General features: G+C 46.9%; 1 protein-coding gene across 2 annotated transcripts in view; it reads left to right on the forward strand.

Moving 5' to 3' along the window:
- Window positions 1-1,581: 1,581 nt before the first annotated feature.
- Window positions 1,582-23,744, forward strand: part of LOC142837624 (protein FAM169B-like) — a 92,710-nt gene continuing 70,547 nt past the window's right edge. For both annotated transcript variants that reach the window (XM_075952809.1, XM_075952808.1), the window contains exons 1-2: window positions 1,582-1,666; window positions 23,001-23,131. In XM_075952809.1, coding sequence (XP_075808924.1) covers window positions 1,636-1,666; window positions 23,001-23,131 — 162 coding nt within the window. In that variant the 5' untranslated portion in view covers window positions 1,582-1,635. The remainder of the gene's footprint in view (window positions 1,667-23,000; window positions 23,132-23,744) is intronic.

Consider the following 23,744-nt stretch of genomic DNA (forward strand, 5'->3'; position numbering starts at 1 on the left):
TGCAGGGTGTGTAATGGTCTTTCACATCCCTTTAGGATACAAGCCCTGCCCACCCATCCCCACCCCCTTTTGCTGAGGCAAGCAGAAGATCTGCTTCCAGCCTGAGCTCCTTCCCTTTCCATCTCTCTCCCTTCTCCCCACATCTCCCCTACCCCTCTCTGTTTTTCTTTCTTTCTCTCTGCCTCTCTTTCTGCTCTTCTCCCTTCTCCCCTTGCCCACTTTCTCTTTCCCCTCCATAACCCACTAAATAAATACCCACTTTTTCTGCATGGCGTGCCTAATAGTCTCTATCTCTCACCTGCTCCCTGCCTGGGACTTGCTGGCTCTTGTGGGCCAGGGCTCCTGGCACTCTGAATGGCCCCTTTTTACTTTTGCCATAACAGGGTAAAATTTGAAATCATTCACCCCTGCATCCTCCCAAAGCAATATTTTGAAACAGGCTGATTATACTGGAGGAAAAAATTGTTGATATTGAATTTTGCTTTGCCAAGTGAGCGCCCGTTGGAGCTTTTGCTACATGGTGAGCACATTACAGTTTCCAGGAGACTGTTGGAAAGACTCTTGAAGTGGACAGAGACGATGCATGGATGCCCTGTATTAGGTGCACGTTTCTTACATTTTAGCTAGTTTTTCAGCCATGCAAGGTTGTTAAAAAAAAAGGATTAATGCCCCCATTCGGTCAGAGGTGGCTGCTCCTTTGCTTCTCTGGTCTTTCAGCATTTACTTTGATATCTGACTCCAGGTATTTATTGATAATACTAATCAGGGTCACGCTTCATACACTGGTTTATGGTCTAGTGTGAGGTCAATGCAGGGAAATACAGTTGCTGTTGGTTGCTGATTACAACAGCTGTATAGTCTAGAGAATGGTGTGTCTCATCTCTTCCTCCCGTTTCCCTTCTCATTCCCTTCCCTAGATCTCTTCGTCAGTGTTCCCAGAGCCATAGACGGGATGGTGTAACTGACGTTTTCAGGGCTGGGACCACATTTCTTACTTATTTTTCTGCAACTGGGACAGCAAGAATCTTTGTATTCACCATTGCATTTTTTTCTCCTAAGAATTTATCTATATTTTATCTCAAATCACCTTGAGCATGAATCACACCAACTTGTTTCTGAGTTAGTAAAATGACAAAGCCACCATCTAGGGCTGAGATCAGTACAGCTCAGGATAAGAAATATAAATTTATTAAGTAAAAATTATTTTTTAAAAAAAGGGTTAATGCAAACGACATTTTGCACATAGAAATAGAAGGGACCATGGTGGAAAAATCTGTCCAGTACAGACCTAGATGAAGGGACTCCAGCCAGCTGACCACAGGGACAGTGGGGAGGAGGGTGTGTGCCTGCGTGACACAGTCGCTCAAGGACAACAATAAACTCTATTTTGGTTCAAACACCATTTTTTGTAAACTTTGTGGAGTCAACGTGTGGTAACGAGACTACAGGGCTGTGGTCTTCAGGGAGGAGATAAAGAAGGCCTACAGGCAAACAGCGAGGAGAAAGCCCCTGGGGAGGTGGCAGGGGCGGGGCAGCCCCAAGGGAGCTCGAGGTAGAGAGGTGGTGGCCGTGGGGGTTGGGGTGAGAGGGTAGAGGCCGACAGGGTGGCAGACGTTGTACCAGCTGAGCCGAAGCATGGAGGCTGAGGCCGCCCCCGGAGCCACAGGTAAGGGGTGCCGCGTGCCCCGAGTAGCTGAGAGAGAGAAGGACGCGCAGCGGCCGGGGACACTAGCCCGCAGAGTGCCGCGCACCTGTCGCCATTGCAGCCTGCGATGTGCAGTAGGGCTGAAGGTCTCCCCGCTTCCTCTGATCACTTCAGTCCCGGGCCAGCGGAAACTGCTGGAGGAACCTCCAGAGTTGAAGCCCTCGAGGGCCCTGAACTGAGTAACTCCTGAGCTGGGTACCCCGTGGGCTGGGTACCCCCTGGGCTGCTCCCCACCCTCCAACACCTGCCTTGGGACCTTGGATCTGGGCTTGCTGGCGTAGTTGGGGAGAGAGCTCCCGGTTAGATTCCCAGTGTCAGTCTGGGAAATAGGAACCCCACGGTGGGGAGAATTCCGCACAGCAGCACTTCGTGCCCATTTCCCAGCAAAGAGAACCGGGGTTGAGGCCTGGGTTGAGAGGGGAAGTGTTGCTGCCGCCCAGGCTTGGTGCCAGCCTCTTTCTAGGCTCCAGGCACACAGCCTACATGCCTCTTCGGCCCAGCGAGCTTTCCGGGGGAACCTGGATTTGAAGATGCATCCTTGAGCCGGGGCCCCCTCTGAGGCCTCAGGTGATGCCATTCCAGACATTTTTGCTAGGCATCCTGGTGACAGGTGACTGGCCCTGTCCCGCAGGCAGCCACATCGGGCGCACAGGCCACTTTCTCTATAGAGTATCATGTTGGGGCGTCTTGGCATTTTGTCGGAAGCCTGTGGCAGCACCGGAAGCCACCAGTTTTTATGGCCTGCCGTAACTGCTGCAGTCCGGTTGTTTTTCTTCTATTTTTAGGGGAACAAGATAAGGAGAGAATGTAGCCACTGGCTAATTATATAGATTATTAAAGTTTTAGTTGATCTAGAGATTAAGAAAAAGTTTGTCGTTGATATTGGAAAGGGTGGTATTATTTCTCGTTTGTATTTTTAGTTTTGCCCTAGCTTAGTTTTTTTTTTCTAGAAAGTTAGTGTTAAAGGCTTGGATGGAGGGCTGTTTCCAGTTTATGTGTTGGAAAACTAGAATGAAGGGGGGAGGGGAGGCTTGCTTTTTGATCTTATCTTCCCCATCTACAAAACAGGAGAAGCCCCCTAGGGTCTATTAAGCGCCGCTGTCTCTGGTTACACCCTGGTCTCTCCTCCCTTCCTCCGTCCTGGAAGGAAAATGATCGCGAGCTGGAGGGCCTGGGCCTCCCCGCTCCTCGGCATTTTAATAGGAAACAGAATAGTAATTTCACCTTCTGGAAAAGTGTATTTGGCCCGAAAGCCGCTTATGGATTTTCCTGTACTCGCTTCGACCTTTGCTGTGGTCTCGATGGTCACCCACGGTTCGGATGACACACAACAGGCTCGCGCTTGTCATTTCCACATGTGTTAGCTCCTAATGGGTCGGAGGCTTGCATAGTTGAACTGCTGCCTGAGCTTTGATAGCTGTTTCCAGAAACAGCTTGGGCAAATCTCGGCGACTGGGGAATCCCTTTCTTTTTAGCGGAGAAGCATGAAAGGAGAAGTTACGCTTTCAGGTAAGGCCACATGCCAGCCTCGGCTTAGCGTCGCCGCCGCTGAAAAATGAGGAAGGACGTGTGACATTCCTGCGGCAGCTGTGCTCTGTGTCTGCAGGAGGATTTGGTTTGGGGGCAGTACTGTCCAAAGGGGATTTGAGGGTACCCCACAATAATTTACATCCTGACATGCCCTAAATCGCCCCCCACCCCCCGCATCTATTCTCTCCCTCCTCTCTACCTGTTTTTAATTTCCCTGATGCCAAAACCTTCTTAGGTTCCACTGGGCCATCTGTTGCTGTCATTTTAGCTTAGAACAGAGCTGAAAGAAAGGAGAAAACCAGACACAGCCTGGTCCTGTTACCACCCTCATCTTTTACCTTGAACTTCTTCCCCGTCTGTGAACTGAGGACTGGACTGCCTTATAAGGGATTAATTGGGACCCTGTGTACGCGGGAATTCACAATTGGTCCTGGTGTCACTAGTAGTAAGCACAGAGAAAGCTATTCATTTTGGTTTTTGAAAAGTTGGATTTTCTGATAATTCGTGCGGCTAATGAAGCAGAGAGGATAATAAAGCATACATAATAATAATATATAAAAATATAAAAATAATAAAGCAGAGAGGATTGATGGCACAGAGCTAGAAAGCAAACTGAAGCAAGACAGAAGCTCGTGTAGGTTTGTATGACCCGCTGCAGAAGGGGACAAGAGAGTCAGGGGACAGGAGGGAAGTGAGTGGGACCTCGGTTTGGAGGCCTTCCCATGTCCTTTTTTTGGTTGTTGTTGTTGTTGTTGTTTTTTTGTTTTTTTTGGGACAGGGTTTCTCTGTGGCTTTGGAGCCTGTCCTGGAACTAGCTCTGTAGATCAGGCTGGTCTCGAACTCACAGAGATCCACCTGCCTCTGCCTTCCGAGTGCTGGGATTAAAGGCGTGTGCCACAACTGCCCGGCTCCCATGTCCTTTTTAAAGCACTCAGTATGCCAAAGGCCTTGTCTTAGGGTTTATACTGCTGTGAAGAGACACCACCACCACGGCAACTCTTATAAAGGAACACATTTATTTAGGGTGACTCCCTTACAGTTCATAGGTGCAGTCCATTATCATCGTGGCAGGGAACATAGAGGCATGCAGGCAGATGTGCTGCTGACTACATCCTGATCAGAAGGCGGCAGGAGGGGGCTGTGATACTGAGCGAAGCTTAAACTAAGGGGACCTCAAAGCCTGCTCCCATGGACATTGATATGGAGGTTTCTGGCAGGGTTGGGTCTTTGGCTCAGGTCAGAGCTTTTTCCTACCATGCCTGAAGCCCTGTGTTCTACTCGTAGGGCAGCAAGCAAACAGCCAGGACAAAGTAACCCAAGAGACATTGGATTTCCTCAGAAAGAGGAAAATTTCCCTCCAGTCAAGAAAGAGAGGTGCCCCAAGGAGCTGGGGGAGTCAGTTCACCAAGGTGTTTAGAGGTGTTATCATGTTAACACAAATTTAAATCACTCCCGCCTAGTCCTGGTGACTCAGTGTCCTTGGAGGGGCTGTGGATTTGGCTGGTTTGGGATCTCAGTTTCTGGGAAACAGAACCTCACTGAGGACAGAGGGACTTTGTGCTCAGCTGCCCTGGAACACCTCACTGGGGCAGCCAGTGAGAAAGGAAAGAATTTTGGGGTGGGGTGGGGGTAGGGTGGTGTGGATGGACAGTCAAAAGCTGCTTGACCGTGAGGATTGTCCTTTGCTTCCTACCCAAGCAGACCTTTGTCTCTGGGCAAGCAGGACCCCTGTAAATCTTTGTGGTTAGTGCCTTGAACTCCCTGAAAGAGTGTGGAGGTAACAGTTCCTCTTAAGTGTGGGCAGAGACCCTTGTTGACACTACATCCAGGAAGGATTGCTGGGAGGGAGTCTCTGCAATCAGGCAGGTGTATCAAGCTTGCTGTGTTTTGGACAGAGTGCCCTGGCCAGGGCTCTGGGTTGCCTGACCCCTAGAAGGGCCAGGTTCTCCCAGTGGCTGAGTGTCTGTGCGCCTCTCCTTTTGTGGTTCCTGGTGCCCTGCGGTGTCGATACTCCATCCAGCTCCTGCTTACTCGCCGCTAGACTTGGCAGTAAACGGGACTGATATTTCATGAGACTTGGGCAGGAGATCTAGGTGTCTTGTTGTGGGCCAGTCAGATGGGGTGAATGACCAAGTGGCCAGGATTCACACGGGGCAGTGGGACAGAAGGCTAGCCGGCTGGCCTTCACTCGCTCCTGGCTCCTCTAATGTTATTTGTTGTGCAGCCCTTGCAAGTTTCACGCGAAGGACCATAGAAAATGGTAGTGCTTTGTGGTAGAGGAGCAAAGGGTTTGTAACAAAAATGGAAGCTCTTGGTCACTGGGCAGTCGCCTTTCAAGGTCAGTAGCAGTTGAAGGTCTGGGCCTCAGAGTACAGTTAATCAGGATGGGACAGTTGTGATTCTGAGATGCTGTGCACGCCTGGAACCCCAGTACTCTGTAGGCTGAAGCAAAGGGGTTCTAAGGTCAAGTTCAGCCTGGGCCATGGTGTGACTCTGTCTCAGATAAAAACAAAAACAAAACAAATTAGGCTGCCTTCATGGCTCTTCCTGGGTTAGTGGCTTCTCTTTCTAGAGTTAGCAATCAACTAGCGTGAATGAGGGACCCAAAGCTTTGTGAATTTAAGGCCATTTAAAGTATGTTTAAATATAGGCATGTCTCCACCCTTGCTATTCTTCTGTCCCTTTCTCTGGTCTCCTGAACCCTCTCCCATTAAAAGCATTGCATCCGGTCATTCAGTATCCCTAAGCTGGGGCCTCATTTTTTTTTTCTCCCCACAAGAAAACAGATTTAACCAGTGCCCATTGGTTCTGAGGACATACAAACCTCTCACAGGTATTCAAGACAGGACAGCTCCCGTGCCCTGAGTGCCCAGAAGGAGCACTATGGGGCTGAAGCCTTTTAGCCACGCGTGTGTTGCCAGGGGGGGACGCCACGTTTCCACCTAGACAGCTTGACTTGTTGAAATGAAGATAAATGTGTTGTTCTTGGAGAGCAGGTCTGTAACCACGACTTGGGAACTCTGCTAACAAAGAGAAAGCTGTGTTCATCTCCTCATTGCTTTTGCTGAAACAAGCTCTCACCATTCTCTGAATATTTTGCTCGGTGGTAGGTACTTGAGAAGTTAGCATTGTAGTGTCTTCATTGTATAAAGCTGCTCACACAGGACAGCCCACTACCCTGGAGTGCTCTCTCTCTGTTATTCTGATTCAGGGTGGACTCTTCTGGGGGGCTGTGGACAATGCAGCTGTGTTAATTAGGTTTAATTAAGTTCAGAGCGTGTATTATAATGGTTGGTTGTTCACCTGACCTTTATGATTTCCTACAAGTGATTTAAGCAATACATGTGTGCTAACTACATTTGGACAGAACACCTTAGACCAAACAAAAAAAAAAAACTCCAACAAAACTACAACAAAAAAACCCAAAACAACAACAACCACAAAACAAGGTGGGTAGAGGTGTAGTTCAGTGGTAGAGTGCACTAGTTTGCACAGAAGTCTGGGTTCAGTCCCCAGGGTCCAGAGGTAGAAATGGGGGAAGGTCACCTCCATAGCAAGCTTGGAGTCAAGCAGGGATACACGAGACCCTGTCTTAAAAAAAAAACCAAAAACCAGAAACCAAAACAAAACAAAAAAAACCCAGTTTGCAGGGCAGTGGCAGCGCACGCCTTTAATCCCAGCCAGAGGCAGGCAGATCTCTGTGAGTTTGAGGCCAGCCTGGTCTACAGAGTGAGTTCCAGGACAGCCAGAGCTACAAGAGAAAACCTGTCTTGAAAAAACACACACAAAAAAAAAAGAAAGGAAGAAAGGAAGGAAGAAAGAAAGAGGAAAAGAAAACTTGTTATTAACAAATAATCATCTGCTTTTAATTACAATTAAACTTACCAGGCAGATCATCTTTTGCATCTTTTGCCCCTTTTCTGTCAAGTGGCATCACCTCCATCCATGCCCCAATTTGATTTTTTTTCTATTTTGAAATTTAATAACCGTGTTTCTCTTCTTTTAAGTGCTAACTTAGGAATTTTAATATTCATATCTGATTAATTTATTCTGTGATTAGTCAAATTTTAACTGCTTCTGGAATAAGTTAAGGGCCTTCCAATGCTCTTTTTCTATTGTTTCCTTCCCAGCTCGCATGCCGTGATGGTTCATAGACACTGTCGACTTGAGTAGGTTCAGAATCACCTAGGATACACATCTCCGAGCATGTCTGTAAGGGCGTTTCCAGAGAGGCTTAATTGAAGGGAGAAGACATGCCCTGAATGTGGGTGGCACCTTCCTACAGACTGGGGATGGGGGAAGTAAGGGACAGGGGAGATGGGGGCACTAGACTGAACAAGAAGAAGAAAAGTGAACCGCTCACCAACACCCATCTACCCATCTGCTTCTCTTTCCTGAATCTGGGGGCAGTGTGAGCAGGCATCCCTGGCTCCTGCCACCACAGAGCTGTTCCTTTTGTCACTATCCCTGGGAAATACCAGATACATATACCATTTTCACATGGTACTGTAAGCGCTATTACACTTCTTGCTCCTACAGTGAAATGTTTTATGTTGTGTGGTCGACATTGGCTTAGACTGTAGTCAAGTTTGCTATTGTTTTGTTGTGCCCATCTCTTCTCAAGCAGCCTTTTCTTCCTTCTAGAGGTTCGTGTCCTCTATGCCAAGTGCACAGGAAATAATGTTGCAGGAAGTGTGCTCATAGCAAACTCCCCGATGATACGTTTCTAAGTATTTCTTTATTTCACCCAACATCTTGGAAGCTGTTTTTGTGAGATGGAAGATGAATGTTATTTTCCTTTAGCTCATTAAAAATGTCATTCCATTGTCTCCTGCCTTCCATAGCTGTGTGGAGGAGGCAGCTGTCCACTTATTATCAGCCAAGTCGAAAGAGCTGTCCTTTCTTCCTGAATGTTTTCAGGGTCATGTGTGTGTGCGTGCGCATGTATGCATGTGTGCATGTGTGTGCGTGTGTGCGTGTGTGCGTGCGTGCTCTTTGCAGTTTGGCTAGTCTGTTTAGGTGGGAATTTCTTTGGACATTGGTTAAGATTACAGAATCTAAGAGTGGATGTCTCTTGTGAACTCACCTATAGTTTCTTCATATTTTGAGTCTTCCTAATTTTTCTCCTTCTAGAGCTTTAATTAGACTGCCATGCATCTCATATCTTGTTCCTCTACTCTTGATTTCTCCTTAGTTGCTTCCCAAGTTTACCAGCTGTGTCTGTCTGATCTGCATCCTGGGTCAGTTTCAGCTAAGACATTCCTTTTCTTCTCAAATCTTATTGGGCAACGTGAAGTCTTGGCCTTTTTTATCCTTAATTTAAATGTTTATAAAACATTTTGTTTTGTTTTGTTTTTGTTTTTGAGACAGAGTTTCTCTATGTAATAGCCTGTCCAAGAACTTGCTTTGTAGACCAGGCTGGCCTTGAACTCATAGAGATCTGCCTGTCTCTGCCTTCGGAGTGCTGAGATTAAAGGTGTGCACCACCACACCCAGCTGCAAATCATGTTTAATATCAGCATCTTCTATATTGCATCATTTCAATGGGTACAGTTCTTTGGGTCATAGTCTATGCTACCTCTATGGTAGTTTATTTCACCCAGAGACCTTTTTGGCTCAGTCTTTTTGTCTGCCTATTTGTCTGTCTGTCTGTCTGTCTGTCTGTCTGTCTGTCTGTCTATCTATCTATCTATCTATCTATCTATCTATCTATCTATCTAGAAGCAAGGTATCACTGTGTAGCCCTGGAACTTGTTATGTAGACCACTAGGCTCTCATATTCATAGAACTCAGTCTGCATTTGCCTCCTGAATTCTGGAATTAAAGGTGTGCACCACCATGCCCAGCTGCTTGAGATTTTACCTATTAGGTCTGAATGACCTCATGGCTGGTACCCATATCCTTAGCCCAAACACACATGTGGCTGAATATATTGAGGAAGCTCAAACTTGCCCTTCACCGGTTTCCAATACACTATGTGAAAGCTGTCCTTTTGAAGGCTTTTCCCCACATTTTGACTTTATAATACCTTACAGGAATATTTAGTGTTTAGAGGAATGTGCATCTTAGTCTCCTGTTGCCGTGTTTCTTAGCTTAACTTTCTGGTAATACTAGAATCATAATAGACTTAGGCTGCTTTCAGAGTTATTTCATGAAACCATCACAACGGAAAGCTGCCAGGTGTCTACTGGCCTGTTTGGAAGGAGAGATTAAAATAAGCCAGGTTGCCAAAGCCTGGCTCATGTGTGTCCTCTCTCTTGCCACCTCCCTGCCATCTTTAGTCTAAGCTGTCTTTGCTGCCCACCAAAACTCTTCAGAACGCCTCAGACTCAATTTCTTACCACAGTGTGCTCTCTGCATAAAATATTAAATGGTCCACACACCAACTTCTCTCTCGCATTGGCGAGAATTGTAAGAATTGTCTTGCAAATTTTTCAAGGCTGATGTCAAATACTAAGAATATATTGGCAAAGGACTTGAGATGACCCTTCCCAAAGAAGATGTACTCATGAACACGTGACAAGATGCCTGATGTCACCAATCATCAGGAAGGCACAAATAGAAACCACGGCAAGCTACCACCTCTGCTCCATTGGGTGGCTACTGTAAAGCATCTGCAAAAGAGAAACTAGGAGAGTTGCTGAGGATGGGGAGAAACTGGGATCCTTGGGTCTTGTTGAGAGGGATGTAAAATATTATAGCTTAGTAAATGGTATGAAGAACTGGGGATGTAGGTCGGTGGTACAGCTCTTGCCTCGTATGCCGGAAGCCCTTGGTTCAGTCTTCACTGCTGCCATCAGAAAGGAAGAAAGGAAGGGAGGAAAAGGAATGGTATGGAAGTTCTGAAAATTGTTGAGCGAAGTCACCATATAGTCCAGTAATTCATCTTCTGGGTGTACAGTCTGAGGAACTGCAAGCTGGAACTTGAACAGTAATTGTTTATTTACATTTTTTTGAGACGGGGTTTCTCTGTGTAGCCTCGGCTGTTCTGGAACTCACTCTGTAGACCAGGCTGGCCTCGAACTCACAGAGATCTGTCTGCCTCTGCTTTCCAAGGGGTGGGATTAAAGCTGTGTGCCTCCACACCTGACAAACAGTATTTGTATAACCAAGCAGCTTCTTTCATAGTATCTAAGAGGTGGACGCAACTGAAGTGCCCATTGACAGTTGAACGGAGAGAAAAAAATGTTACCAACAATGGATTATTATTCCGCCTGGAAAGAAGACATATATCACGGCAAGGATGAACTTTGAAGACGTTATGCTGAGTGAAATGAGTCAGTTGCAGCAGGAAAAGACTGTGTGCTCAGAGGATGTCCCTAAAGCAGTCGCGGAGCTGTGGAGGGTGATGGCTGTGGACCCTGGAGTGTTCGAGTCCAGGATGTGGCGTGTGCTTTTTCAGTCTGAGAGGATGAAGTGCTGGGGTGGATGGTCGTGATGACCTCACAATGACATGAACGTGCTTAGTGTCATACAACTGTCCTTTGAGAATGGTTAAATGGTAAATCCTGTATGCATTTTACCGCACTAAAACTATCTGGGATAGTTATGGCTATATATTATGATTTTTATTTTATTTTATTTTTTTTTAGTTTTTCGAGACAGGGTTTCTCTGTAGTTTTGGAGCCTGTCCTGGCACTAGTAGACCAGGCTGGCCTCGAACTCACAGAGATCCGCCTGCCGCTGCCTCCCGAGTGCTGGGATTAAAGGCGTGCGCCACCACCGCCCGGCTATTATGATTTTTATATAAAACAAAACTCTTGAAGGCAGAGGCTAGATATTTAGTATTTTTTTCTTTTCTTTATTATGATTGATATTTAGTATTTTCATTGTTCATTTACTGTGGTAAAATACACACAACATAAAATTTATCATTTTAACTATATATAGGTCAATGCAATATGGACTATTGCCACCATCCATTTCCAGGGCTTTTTTTTTTTTTTAATCATTTTTAGTAGAAACCCTGCGGCTGCAAGACTCTGAAAACATCTGTTTCGCTTTTCTGCTGAACTTGCCTATTTTAGGTAGTTCATGTAAGCGGAAGTAGAAAATTCTTTTTCTTTTGTGACTTTTATTTCCTTTACTGAAGCGTCCTCAAGTTCTGTCCGGGTCAGTTGCTGTTAAGTCCCCTTCCCTTTGACAGCTAACTGATCGTCGCATGCTATGCATGTACCGCATTGTGTGTGTTTTCCTGCCTGTGGACCCTGGAGCTGTTTCTAGCTTTGGGCTTTTGTGAGCGACGCTGCTAGGAAAGTTTACAAGTTCAGTGGATCCTGAACATGGGCTGCCGGGAACACTGGCTGCCATTTAAAGCGAGTGGTTGGTCCTGTATTATGAGCGCTGGCTCAGCTGTTAAGGGTAGCTGCTGCTCATGCAGGGGACCTGGATTGGACTCCTAGGACCTTGTGTGGTGGCTCATAACCATCTGTAACTCTAGTCCCAGGGGCTCTCATGCCCTCCTCTGGCCCCTGTGGCCATCAGACACTCACCCAGTGCACACGTAGGCAAATACTCATACACACACAATAAAAACCTTTAAAATAAATTAGTAGGCAAGTGAGTCATTACCAAGGACTCTGCTGGAAATTCAAGATCTGGGTTTGAGTTTTAACCATTTAACCTTTGAATCTCTGCTCCTTCATCTGAGAAGCAGGGTCACTGCAGCGAGCTTTATTGACTCTGTGGGGTTGACGTCCTTTGCACACAAGCTGCGCGTGTAAAAGCCCTTTGGACTCCGGACATCTCTGCCAGCGTGAGGTTCAGGGTGCAATGTCACACGACAACACGTTACTCCTTCCCCGTAATTCTTCTCCTACTTTAGAAATATTATTTATCCATAAAGCACTAAACCTCACGTTTCTTTTCTGTTTCTTCACATTGAAGCCGAGTCGGTACCAGGCTCAAGGCAAGTATCTGCCTTCCCTGCTTCATTTACTTCTCAGTCTTATTTTAGGCCCACGAGTCTGGCACTCTTTAAAAGGCAGTTATCACGATGCTTTTCCAGTTGTTGAGAAGCAGATATGTTTCCCTCAGCAAATCCTCACATAGGTCAGATGAGCCCTTTGAATGCCACGCATTCTTGGGTGCTGTATATCTGAAGGATGAGCCCAGGGACTTCAGCAGTGGGCAGTGACAGAGTCCACAACCCAGCTGCCTAGCGGAGGCCCTGGGTTCTCTCAACTCATCGCTCTTCACAGAGCTGGCATATGGGCTGGGACCCCTCCTTTTTCCTCGTTAGAAGTTTTATTGTTTGACATATAACAGGTGAACACACAGGGGTGTGATTTTTGTATAGACATTTGTCAAGTTCATAAACGGCTATGCTGTTTGGTTGGGCCTGTGGAATGTCATCCGGTGGCACATGAAATCACACTGCTGAGAGGTTGTTTTTCTTTGTCCCTCGAGTCCTGTGTGGTATGTGACTCTAGTTCCTTGCTGGGTGTCCTACCACAGAGCTCCCTCACCAGCTCCAGGTCTGTCACAGGCAGTCTTACGGAAACGAGGTATTTTCATGTGTCCTCAGGCGATTAAATACAGGCTGTTAAGACTTGGGTTTTCTGCCTTGTCCTGTGTGCGACAAACCCTTCTTCCTTTCCAGCAAAGCTCAGACAAATAGCAACCTCACAGCTGACCAGCTGGGATGGAGTGGCTCCTGGTCTCAAGGGTGAGGAACCTGAGCTTGTAGCAGCTGTGTTGAGGTGAAGACCTCTTTGGTCGCCATGCATATGGAAGCAGATATCGGAGGTGTTGTTTCCTGATCTCTGTCCCCCTCCCTGGGACTCCATCTATGTCTCTGTATATGATACTTCCTCGAAGGCTAAGGGAACAGAATGCTATAGTCTCAACTCATATCTTTTAGAAAGTTTGTGTGTGTGTGTGTGTGTATTACGTGTGTTTGTGAATGCCAGCATGTACATACTATGGCACATATACATACATGTACATACTATGGCACATATACATACATGTGCATACCATGGCACATATACATACATGTACATACTATTGCACATATATGAAGGCCAGAGGATGACTTTTGGGAGTTAGATCCAGGGCTCGAACTCAGGTCACCAGGCTTTTTCAGTGAGCACTTTTTTTTTTCTTGCCTGTTGAGTCACCTGCTGCCACCTCATAAAGGTTTTGAATGATTCATGGGAAAAATAATTCTATGGTGTTCATTTGCCCAAACATAAGAGGCACTGATAGTCAGACGACAAGACCAGAGACTGTCACACTAAGAGCAATCAGAAGCTGGAGCGATCGATTGCTTACAGGGAAGAGTGTTTATTGCACAGTTGTAATGAAGAGCTGAAGCCATGTCCCAGCCCCCGTGTAAAAAGCCGAATGTGGCTCCACCCCCGCACTCTCCTGTAATCTCATCACTGAAGGGGGCACACATGGGAGGATCATTTTGAATGATTACTGCCCAGCTGCCCGGCTTCCGTGAGAGCCTGGGATAAGGCAGAGAATGATAGCTAGAACAGGACACCTAACTGATAAGTCTTTTTTTATCCCTGGTAGTATGTCTCTCCACCAATGCAATAAGTCAGATCAAGCCAAATCAGAAAGACCAGGTTTAATGAGCAAAGCACCCCCCGGGTGACTCTCAAGCCCCCCCAGAAGTGAGGTGGCGGAGGGAGGAGGAGAAATCACATAGTAGGTCTACGGACCAGAGCTTAAATACCCTGTAGGCGTGGTCATGAGCAGCTCCTGTGGAGGAGTCGCTGCTTGGTGGGCTTTCTGAGAGGGGTAGGTGGAGGAGTGGGGCCTGGGTGGAGCTCCCAAATGAACTCTAATGTCCTCCTCTGGCATCTAAGCATGCACCTACACAAATGTATACTCACATCATATAACACCCCACCGTGTTCTGTGTGTTTGTAACCAGCATGCATGCCACGCACAAATATGGAGGCAGAGACCTCTCTCTGTCTCTCTCTCTATCTCTTACACTCACACACAGCAATTAGGAGTTGAAATATTTGTATATTAGAACTACCATAGCAAGATTAGCAGATCCTGGCTGGAAGTTGGATAACTTTCTAAAGTTGTCTACAAGAGAATTAGAAACACTGTATGTATATACCCAATATTCATAACGAAGTTATGAAACCCATGGGTCATCATATTTATATTAGCTAATACTAATAGCTAACTATAGGTAATGATTTCCTGTCACCAAGATGATTTATATATTGTTGATTTCATGAAAAAACCAAAACAAAACAAAAACGGACTATGTAAAGGTTTGTGTGGGTGTCACATGAAGTCATCTGTATATTCTACCATCTTAGAGGCAGGGCAAGCGATATATTCTCAGCCGAGGCATTGACAAGTTGCAAGTTGGCCAATATTAAACACGCGATAACAGAGCAACAGGCAGCCTGTCAATCACCAGGGAATAAAAACTCCACCACAGCCACCTGCAGACCTTCAACAGCGCCTCCTCATTCCTTACAATTTTGCTCATCTGCTCAAAAAATTCTAACATATTCCACATTCTGTCTTCCAACTTAAAAAAAAAATCCTTTGCTAAGAATATTTTGGCAATCAGACGCTTTTCATAAACAACAAAAATATCTGAGTGTGTGTTGGCCTCACCTTCTGTTCTGTACTTCATTGGAAAGAGATGTTCTGCAGCCTTCCCTGGTGGCGAATTCTTCACGTCTGACCTTGAACTCCAGACTCTTGCCTGTTTGTAGTCTCTCTGATAGGAATGGGTCCCTCTGATCTCAACATCATTTCAAACGCTGTTCTCCAGGCTATGTTTTCTCACCTGAAAATTAGTGCTCAGGGATCAGGGTCCTTTGTTAACTAAGTCTGGGAAATTAATCTGAGTGATGTAGCCTTTCTTGCTGCAAAAATTTTGAAGAGGACTTGGTTGCTGATGGACGTCTCAGTCATAAGCCGAGTGTCTCATGGATCACCCTTCTACACTTGCTGGCACCAGAAACTCCCTCTTGTCTATGCTAGCATGTCCCAAGCATATCTGCCCAGCTTGTTTCCCATCATGCAACAGGGGAAAGGAGTCACGCACCAGGAAGTAGGTGGAGATGTGGGCACAGACCTCAGATCTGCAGCTGTCTGAGAAATGCAGGGAACTGCCTCACCTGATTCCTCAGTGAGTGTGTGTGTGTGTGTGTGTGCGCGCGCGCGCACGTGTGCTCATGCACGTGCGTGCACATGCGTACACATTTGTGCACGTCCACAGTGCACCCATGGAGGTCAGAGACAATTTGCAAGTCTTGGTATTCCCCTTCCACCATGTAGGTCCTGGGATTGACTTGGGTTTGAGGCTTCATGGCAAGAGCTTTTTATACACTGAGCCGTCTTGCCAGCTTGCTTTCTTTTTTATTTTTCTTTTTTCTTTTTATTTTTCAAGACAGGGTTTCTCTGTATAGTCCTGGCTGCTGTCTTGGAACTTGCTCTGTAGACCAGGCTGGCCTCAAACTTACAGGAATCCTCCTGCCTCTGCCTCCCGAGCGCTAGAATTAAAGGTGTGTACCACCAGCAACCCCTCTCCCTGGATGGATTTATTTATTTTTATTTTAAGTGCACGAGTATATTTTGCCTACATGTATGTCTATGCACCATGTTTGTGTCTGGTCTCAGAGGAGGGCAGAAGAGCGTGTTGGATCTCCTGGAACTGGGGTTCCAGATGGTTGTTAACCTCCAGTAGGTGCTGGGGATCAACTCCAGGTCCTCTGGAAGAACAGTCTGAACTCTTAATGACTCGGCTATCTCTCCAGCTCCAGTAAGAGGACCTCTACTGGATTCTGTAGAGGCTCTCAATCTCCATTTGTGACTTCATTTTCTTTTTTTTTTTATTTTTTATTTTATTTATTATGTGTACAGCATTCCTTCCATGTGTGCCCCACAAGCCAGAAGGGGGCGCCAGGTCTCATTATAGATGACTGTGAGCCACCATGTGGTTGCTGGGAATTGAACTCAGGACCTCTGGAAGAGCAGTCAGTGCTCTTAACCACTGAGCCATCTCTCCAGCCCGTGACTTCATTTTCTTAAACCTCATCCGTTTTGCAAACCTGGCCCTAGCGACTGGATTGTGTTGAATAACATGTACCTCCAGTGACACTGGAGACCTCCATGAGGTGGCCTTTGAAATCTGAGCAATTTGAGTGTTTGGGGGATTACTCTCCTCCAGCGTGTTTGCAGACTGCATAATAGCTGTCTTGCTGCATGCTTCTAGAGTTTTCTGCTGTCCTCTCTTAGCTGATGAGAATGTCTTGACTGAGCCCAGAATTGGTCTTTCACCTTCCTGGGTAGCAGATTTCTCTTCTAATAAGAATTCCTTCTAGAATAGTTGCATTTTAGAATAAAATTCTCCTGTAAACAAAACCACGGAAAACAAACATACGAGAAAGATTTTCAGTCAGTGTTATCCACTCTAGTCCATAGAACACAAGAGTGAAGGATTCCTTTAGTTTTTGTGTCCTTGCATTTTTCCCACATTATCTGGAGCAAGGATTGTTCTTACTGTGCTTGAAGAACGACAACCCACATTACTAAAAAAATCCTGAGTGATTACCGCCAGCTTTTCCAATGACATAACGCCCCGTGATTACTGCCAGGTAGTGGCTTTTAATGAAGCCAAGTTTGTAAGACTGGGACTAGTAAAATTTAAAATATTTCCCTTAGTGTTTCTCAGGATAATAGTCCCATCTTAGAAAAAAAAAAAACAAAACGGCGCTTCGCCAAAACAAAAGCCTTTCCCTGCTCTTCGTGGGGAGAGAGTCTGGTGCAAGTGGTACCCAGACTACGATTAAGGGCGGATCTTTGAGCCCAGCAAAGTCACCACTAGCGGGGACTTTACTGTTTACACTCAAAGGACCCAGCATTTCTGGGGACCTGTCTGAACACTGGGCCTGTCCAGATTGGCTGGTGGCTGACTCTTTGGGCTGCTGGGCTGTCAGCGACAGGAGCCCTTGGGAACTCTCGAGCCTTTTACATACTTTCCCTAGAAGAACACGTTCAGGTGCGCCATTATTTTCGTTTTGAGGATGAGGCCACCAGCGTGTACCCAAGCGACTTCATAAAATCAGGCTTTATCCAGGAATCTCCATTTCTTTGCCGTCTGCAGTGAGTTATTTCAACTGTATGCTTTTTTAATAAAAGCATTTAGTGTTGTGCTGTGGGGATTACATTCTTTTGGCTTTGGAAAAATATTTCCTGTTCGGTTCAAGCCATTAAGGCCTGCTAGGGGCTCACATCTGGAGGGCTGAGGGGAGGGGAAGGGGCCTGTCTTTCACCACCAGAATTGAGCTTGGCCTGACCCACCCCAGACTTATTTCATTGCCAGGGCCGCTTGGAGTGGGAACCTAAAGGGGGTCTGTTGGGGGTCCTGGGGCTTCCTCCCGGGAAGGAGGAGGGAAGTCCCCTCTTCTGCCTGGGTTTGAATGTCTATCACTTTTCCTACTTGGGCAATTCTCATTTTCATGTTCCCCTGGTTTTCCATGATGCTTATGTGAGCATTTTCCGTTTAGGAGACACACTGTTGAGTTTTGGGGTGGTAGAGTTTCTCCGGGAGTAGGGTATTCAGTATGGATGGGGTGTCATGGGCCCTGGTTGCAGGGTGCCCCAGGCGTTCTTGATGACTCTTCTTCCTCATGGATACAGGTCTACAGTCAGTCTCAAGTCTTAGCAATGAAACCCAGTGTTGGTGCCAACTAACTGGTGAGTGCTGACATCCCCAGTGCTTAATTTCAGTTCCCTGCTGCCCCTGGGCAACAGAAAGTAAACCCCACTCTCAAGATAATCAGGCGGGACCATGTCTTGCTGGTTCCTGTTGTGGGATTCATTCCACCAATAGCTTTGGGTACCAGCCTTGGCTTGCTACCTTTGTCTCTCTTGGGTTCCGCTTGTAACGAGAACCACAAAGATATATATATATATATATATATATATATATATATATATATATATATATATATATATGTATATATATCAGCTTGTTAAGGGGTGCGTGGGAGAACAGACTCATGGAGTTGAGGATCAAGGGAGATGGGAAGCGGCCACACTCTGCTTCGTGCCACCTCACTTGGCCTTCACAACCCAGAGAGCACACAACCCTTGCCTCTCCTTTTAAGAGATCGCATCAGCAGACAAGAAGCCATACCCTAAGGCAGGTACCCCTAAGCTATTGGCAGAATGACTTCCCACAACAGATTCCAGCAAGCATTATGTTCTTTTTTTTTTTTTTTTTTTTTTTTTTTTGATTTCCGAGACAGGGTTTCTCTGTGGCTTTGGAGCCTGTCCTGGAACTAGCTCTGTAGACCAGGCTGGTCTCGAAGTCACAGAGATCCGCCTGCCTCTGCCTCCCGAGTGCTGGGATTAAAGGCGTGCGCCACCACCGCCCGGCAAGCATTATGTTCTTGAGAAGACCTCTCCCCACATGCTCCTGTGCCCTTTTGGAGAGGCCAAGGCGCCTCATTTCTCTTATGGGAACAGCCAATTCTTGGGAGCACTGTACATGAATTCTTTGAGTGGGTTTTAACTTTCAGCGTGAATGATTTTATGATGTGAAGAGGGCATAACAATTTCATGATATTTATCCTGACCACACACCAACCAGAAAGGATATCAGACAACTCCTGGCAAGTGTCTGGCTTCGGCCTTGGATAACTGCCATTAGCAAACCTGAAGACTGTCGGGTCAGCTTTTCCATGGGGCCGATTGATAATGGTCTTTGTGAGTTCTGCAGTCCATACCTCAGGGGGCTGATGGTCCAGAACCAATGAGCATTCTCCTAAAACATAGACCTAGAAATGACAAAAATCCAGGTCTGGTCTCTCCGTGATCCTCAGGCTGGTGGTCTGGGGTGGTCGATTCTAAAGCTGGCTCCCACAGTACAAATGTGGCAATGATGGGTACCCAGGGTCCATGCAGCCCACCTGCTGGCTCCTCTTAATTTATTGGCATGCTCACTAGATCTCCTATACCCGTGGGAAGCCATATGACAAGTCCATGAGACAGCTGTTGAAATGGCAAGATTAACCACCCACATTTCCTAAGTGCTTCCTATGGGAAAGGCATGGGTATGGGACTTCCTATGGGGAAGGCATGGGTATGGGGCTTCCTATGGGGAAGGCATGGGTATGGGGCTTCCTATGGGGAAGGCACGGGTGTAGGGTTTTCTATAGGGAACGGCCTTTGTGCTGGGACTGGGAGGGGAGCTGAGTTGTGCTTCCCAAGCCACAGCTTCTTTGTTTATGGGTTAAGAGGTAATTGCTCTAAGACAAAACTAAGGGGCAAGCTGGAGGGGACTGCAACTCTATGACAGAAAGGTGGCTGGGCCATGTCAGTTCCCATCCTAGGTTGAGGTGGTGTTTGAACTCAGGCCTCGGTAACTCATGGAATCCTTGATCTTGGTTTCCGGGGCTCAAGGAGGGCCCCCGAGGAGTGCTGGCTGTATCTAGTGAGCCTTGAGGATGGAGTGGCAGAAATCCGAGAGTAGGGGGTACAGGAGCCCATTGGGTGCCCCGCTGTAATGATGGGGAGCTTTGCTTTAAACAATATAATCTGATGCTTTACCCAGAGTTTGGAATCAGACGGGCCTGGGTTCGTGCTTTGTTATTTTCTTTTATGAAGCTTTGCTCCATTCCCTGTAAACTGGGGGCAGGCAGGATACAGTGCGAGAAGGTTGTGGACACTCAGCTGCCTCTTGGCCACTGGAAGCCAGAGAGAGTTGGTTGTCGCTGTTAATTATGAATGGAGCTTAGATGGGTGGGAGGGTGAGGCCTGAGGCTCTCAGGAGAAGCTGCGGCCTTGATCTAAGTGAGGGAGGAATGGGAGGGCGGTTGCGGGCTGGGTTGGTCTCTGTGACAGATGTGAAGCAGGCGCTGGGTAATTTGATATTCTTCAGGTCCCTCTGGCTCTTGTGCTGAGTACAGGACAACCCCAGTAAAGACTCAGGGCAGGCCTTCCTGGGCTTAGGGTCTGCACTGCGCAGTGGCTAGCGGCATTGCTGAGCATGTTGGTGAGGAGCCTGAGCTTCCTTGAGCACACGAGTGTGCGCCTTCTTTGCCAAAGAAGATCTTGGCTTTATGGAAACTCTTCTCTTTTGTATTCCCTTAGTCATTGCCACCAGTAAGCCATCAACCCTCGATGTCTTTATTTTAAAGATTTCTGACAGCGCACTTTTAAGAACATCGTGTGTGTGTGTGTGTGTGTGTGTGTGTGTGTGTGTTTTACACTCAAATGTTTTATAAAAGATTGAATAGTGACAGAATGTCCAGTTTTCCTTCAGTATCTACTGGTAAATGGCTGAAAGACCACCTTTAGCCATGCAAATCTACCTGCAGTCAAGTCCCTTGCAAAATGGCATGTTTATGTGCAGCCTGTGCGTGTTTTCCTGGATACCCTAGTTTCCAGGTGCCTTATAATTGCTAATACAGGTGATGTTATCCTTTACTCCTTAGGGAGTCGTGGTAAGGCTATCTGTACGCATTCTGTGCGGTCCTTCTCCCTGGTATCTTTAGTCTGTGGTTGATTCGATCCATGAGGTAGGGAGGCTGTCTGTTTCCACTCAGCCACCGGGGGCCTCTGTATTCATGGCATTTGAGCCCTGGAAAGTGAGCCCGAGGGTTGCGGTGCGTGCAACCTGGTCCTAGTCTTCTCATATCGGAAGCTTGCACACCCCTGAGTTCTCTCACTGGGAGTTAATCGGCAGAGGTCAAAATTCTGCCTGGGTGAGCTGAGTGAACCAAAGGCTTAAACTTTTTTGCTATCGACAGCCTTTTGGATCTCGAGAGCTGCTCTCAGAAACAATGGTTCTCTGGAGAGAACAGGAGTCGAGATGCCGCAGGAGCTTGGAGCTGGACTGCATGTCCAGATGAATCCATGTGAGGAGATACGTGGAGAAAGAGGAGCAGGGGAAGGGGAAGACAGAGAAGGGGAAGAGAGGGACAGGCAGCTGCTGCTAGCATGGCCTGCTTCCCTCACAGGTGGCGGCAAACCAAAGGTAGAGATATGGTGGGGTCCACAGAATGTGCTCCGAGTCCCTACGCGCTTCGGAACAGGTCAGCCAGAGGCAGGCGGCGTCTTTGTCCACGGCTGAAGAGGCAACCGATTGCTGCTTCCAAGAATTCGGTGCTGTTCATTCGTAGGAACAGATTCCAGATCTGTTTCTGTCAGAGGTGCGAGAGGAAAGAGATGCTGAGGATGGCAGCAGAATACCTTAGATTAGTTTCTGGGCAAGTGATTGCAGGCATGCGCGCTTTCATTCCCACAAGCCACTGCGCTCCCAGTGCCGAGGGACAAGAAAGGGGTGAATCCTAGGGTCTTGCACGGTGACGGTAATCTAGAAAAAGAGTAATTTAAGTTGCCTGTGACAAAGGCTGATGTCAAAGTTCCAGCCTGTCCTTCTTTACTTTCAAGGGAGACTGTGTTCACGGTCCCTGAGTGGACCACAGTGAAAAGTGGAAAAAGCGTTCCGTTGATGGGTGCGTGACTGGGTTTTATGTTTTGTTTGTGTGTGTTTGTGTGTGTGGGTATATGTTTGTGTGTGTGTGTTGGTGTGTGCATGGGTATGTGTGTGGGTATGTGTTGGTGTATGTGTGTGTGTATGTGTTTGTGTGTGTATGTGTTTGTGTGTGTGTGTATGTGTGTGTATGTGTTTGTGTGTGTATGTGTGTGTATATGTTTGTGTGTGTGTGGGTATGTGTGTGTGTGTGTGGGTATGTGTTGGTGTGTGTATGTGTGTGTATGTGTTTGTGTGTGTATGTGTTTGTGTGTATGTGTTTGTGTGTGTGTATGTGTTTGTGTGTGTGTGGGTATGTGTTGGTGTATGTGTGTGTATGTGTTTGTGTGTGTATGTGTTTGTGTGTGTATGTGTTTGTGTGTATGTGTTTGTGTGTGTGTGGGTATGTGTTGGTGTATGTGTGTGTTTGTGTTTGTGTATGTGTGTGTATGTGTTTGTGTGTGTGGGTATGTGTTGGTGTATGTGTGTGTGTGTTTGTGTATGTGTGTGTATGTGTGTGTATGTGTTTGTGTGTATGTGTTTGTGTGTGTGGGTATGTGTTGGTGTATGTGTGTGTATGTGTTTGTGTGTGTGGGTATGTGTTGGTGTATGTGTGTGTATGTGTGTGTGTGTGTGGGTATGTGTTGGTGTATGTGTGTGTATGTGTGTGTGTGTGTGGGTATGTGTTGGTGTATGTGTGTGTATGTGTTTGTGTATGTGGGTATGTGTTGGTGTGTGCACGTGCTGATGTGTGCACGTGCTTGTGGAGGCCAGACGTCAATCTCAGGTGCCATCCTTTAGGGGCAGTTCACCGTCTACCTCGCTTTTTGAAGACCTGGACTCTCGTGGGCCTGGAACTATTGATTAGGGAAAGGTGCCTGACTGGAAAGCCCGAGAGGTCTGTCTGTGCTTCTCCAGGGCTGGGATTGCAAGCTTGTTTTTGTTTTTTGCGTTTGTTTGTTTGTTTGTTTGAGACAGGGTTTCTCTGTGTAGCCCTGGCTGTCCTGGAACTTGGTCTATAAACCAGGCTGACCTCAGACTCAGAGATCTGCTTGCCTCTCTGCCTCCTGAGCACTGGGATTAAAAGCATAGGCCACCACTGCCCAGATCTGTGGGGTCTGAGGCTAGATCTCAGGTTCTTATGTGAGCATGGGAAGCCCTTCACTGAGCCATCTCCCCAGTCAGACTGTTATGGTTAAAATAAACTATTCCTTAAAAAGCTTGAAATATCGAACTCTTCTTTTAGCTGCAGAGTGCCACTAACTCTGTTCGCGCCCTTTTCTCCTACAGAGGCCTACCCTGTGGATATCCTGCAGGACGACTCGGAGGGCCAGCAGGCAGCTGCGCAGGTTTACTATGACTTGCTCAGGGAAGGAGCCCAGGCCTCAACAGAAGTTTTCTCCCTTCCCACTGGGGAGCAGGTACGTTTGACCTTCCTTGGAGGAACGCGCTGCCCAGTGTAACTTAGAAAGTGGGGTGCTATAGAAAGAAGCTCTCAGGTTTAGAAGGACAAAGACTAACCAACCAACAAAGAAACTTCTGGAGGTAATGAATGCTAAAGCAATTCCAGTTTGATGTAGAGGAAACCCTTCGCTGGAATTCCAGAGCCCCAAGCAGGAGGCTGGAAATTGTAGATCGTGGGCTGGCTAAGCTGCGGGAATCCCATGCCTCCCGCTTAGGAGTTCTGTGGACTCAAGCAAGAGCTTTCTCCTCTCTGGTCCTGGTACTCTCATACCAAATGCAGAGAGGGCATTGGCATCATTTTCCTCCTTGGGCTAGCATGGGGGTGAAATGAGATACTGTATGAATGCCCCGCTGAACCTCACTTTCTTTGTTTTAAAGTGAAGATGTGGCTCATCTCTCCTTTCCAAGGTTTGGTTCAGTGCTGGTATGTGATTTGGAATGAAGCTGTGTCCCTTCGGATTTGGCGTTGATGAGATTCTGTGCCTTGTGAATAGATACTACAAGGGGACACAGGGAACCAGAAACTTTATTTATTGTGGCAAAATTTAAAAATAATGTGTTGTGGCTGGG

The sequence above is a fragment of the Microtus pennsylvanicus genome, chromosome 18 (genome assembly GCF_037038515.1).
Source record: "Microtus pennsylvanicus isolate mMicPen1 chromosome 18, mMicPen1.hap1, whole genome shotgun sequence".
In the NCBI taxonomy this organism is placed as follows: Eukaryota; Metazoa; Chordata; class Mammalia; order Rodentia; family Cricetidae; genus Microtus; species Microtus pennsylvanicus.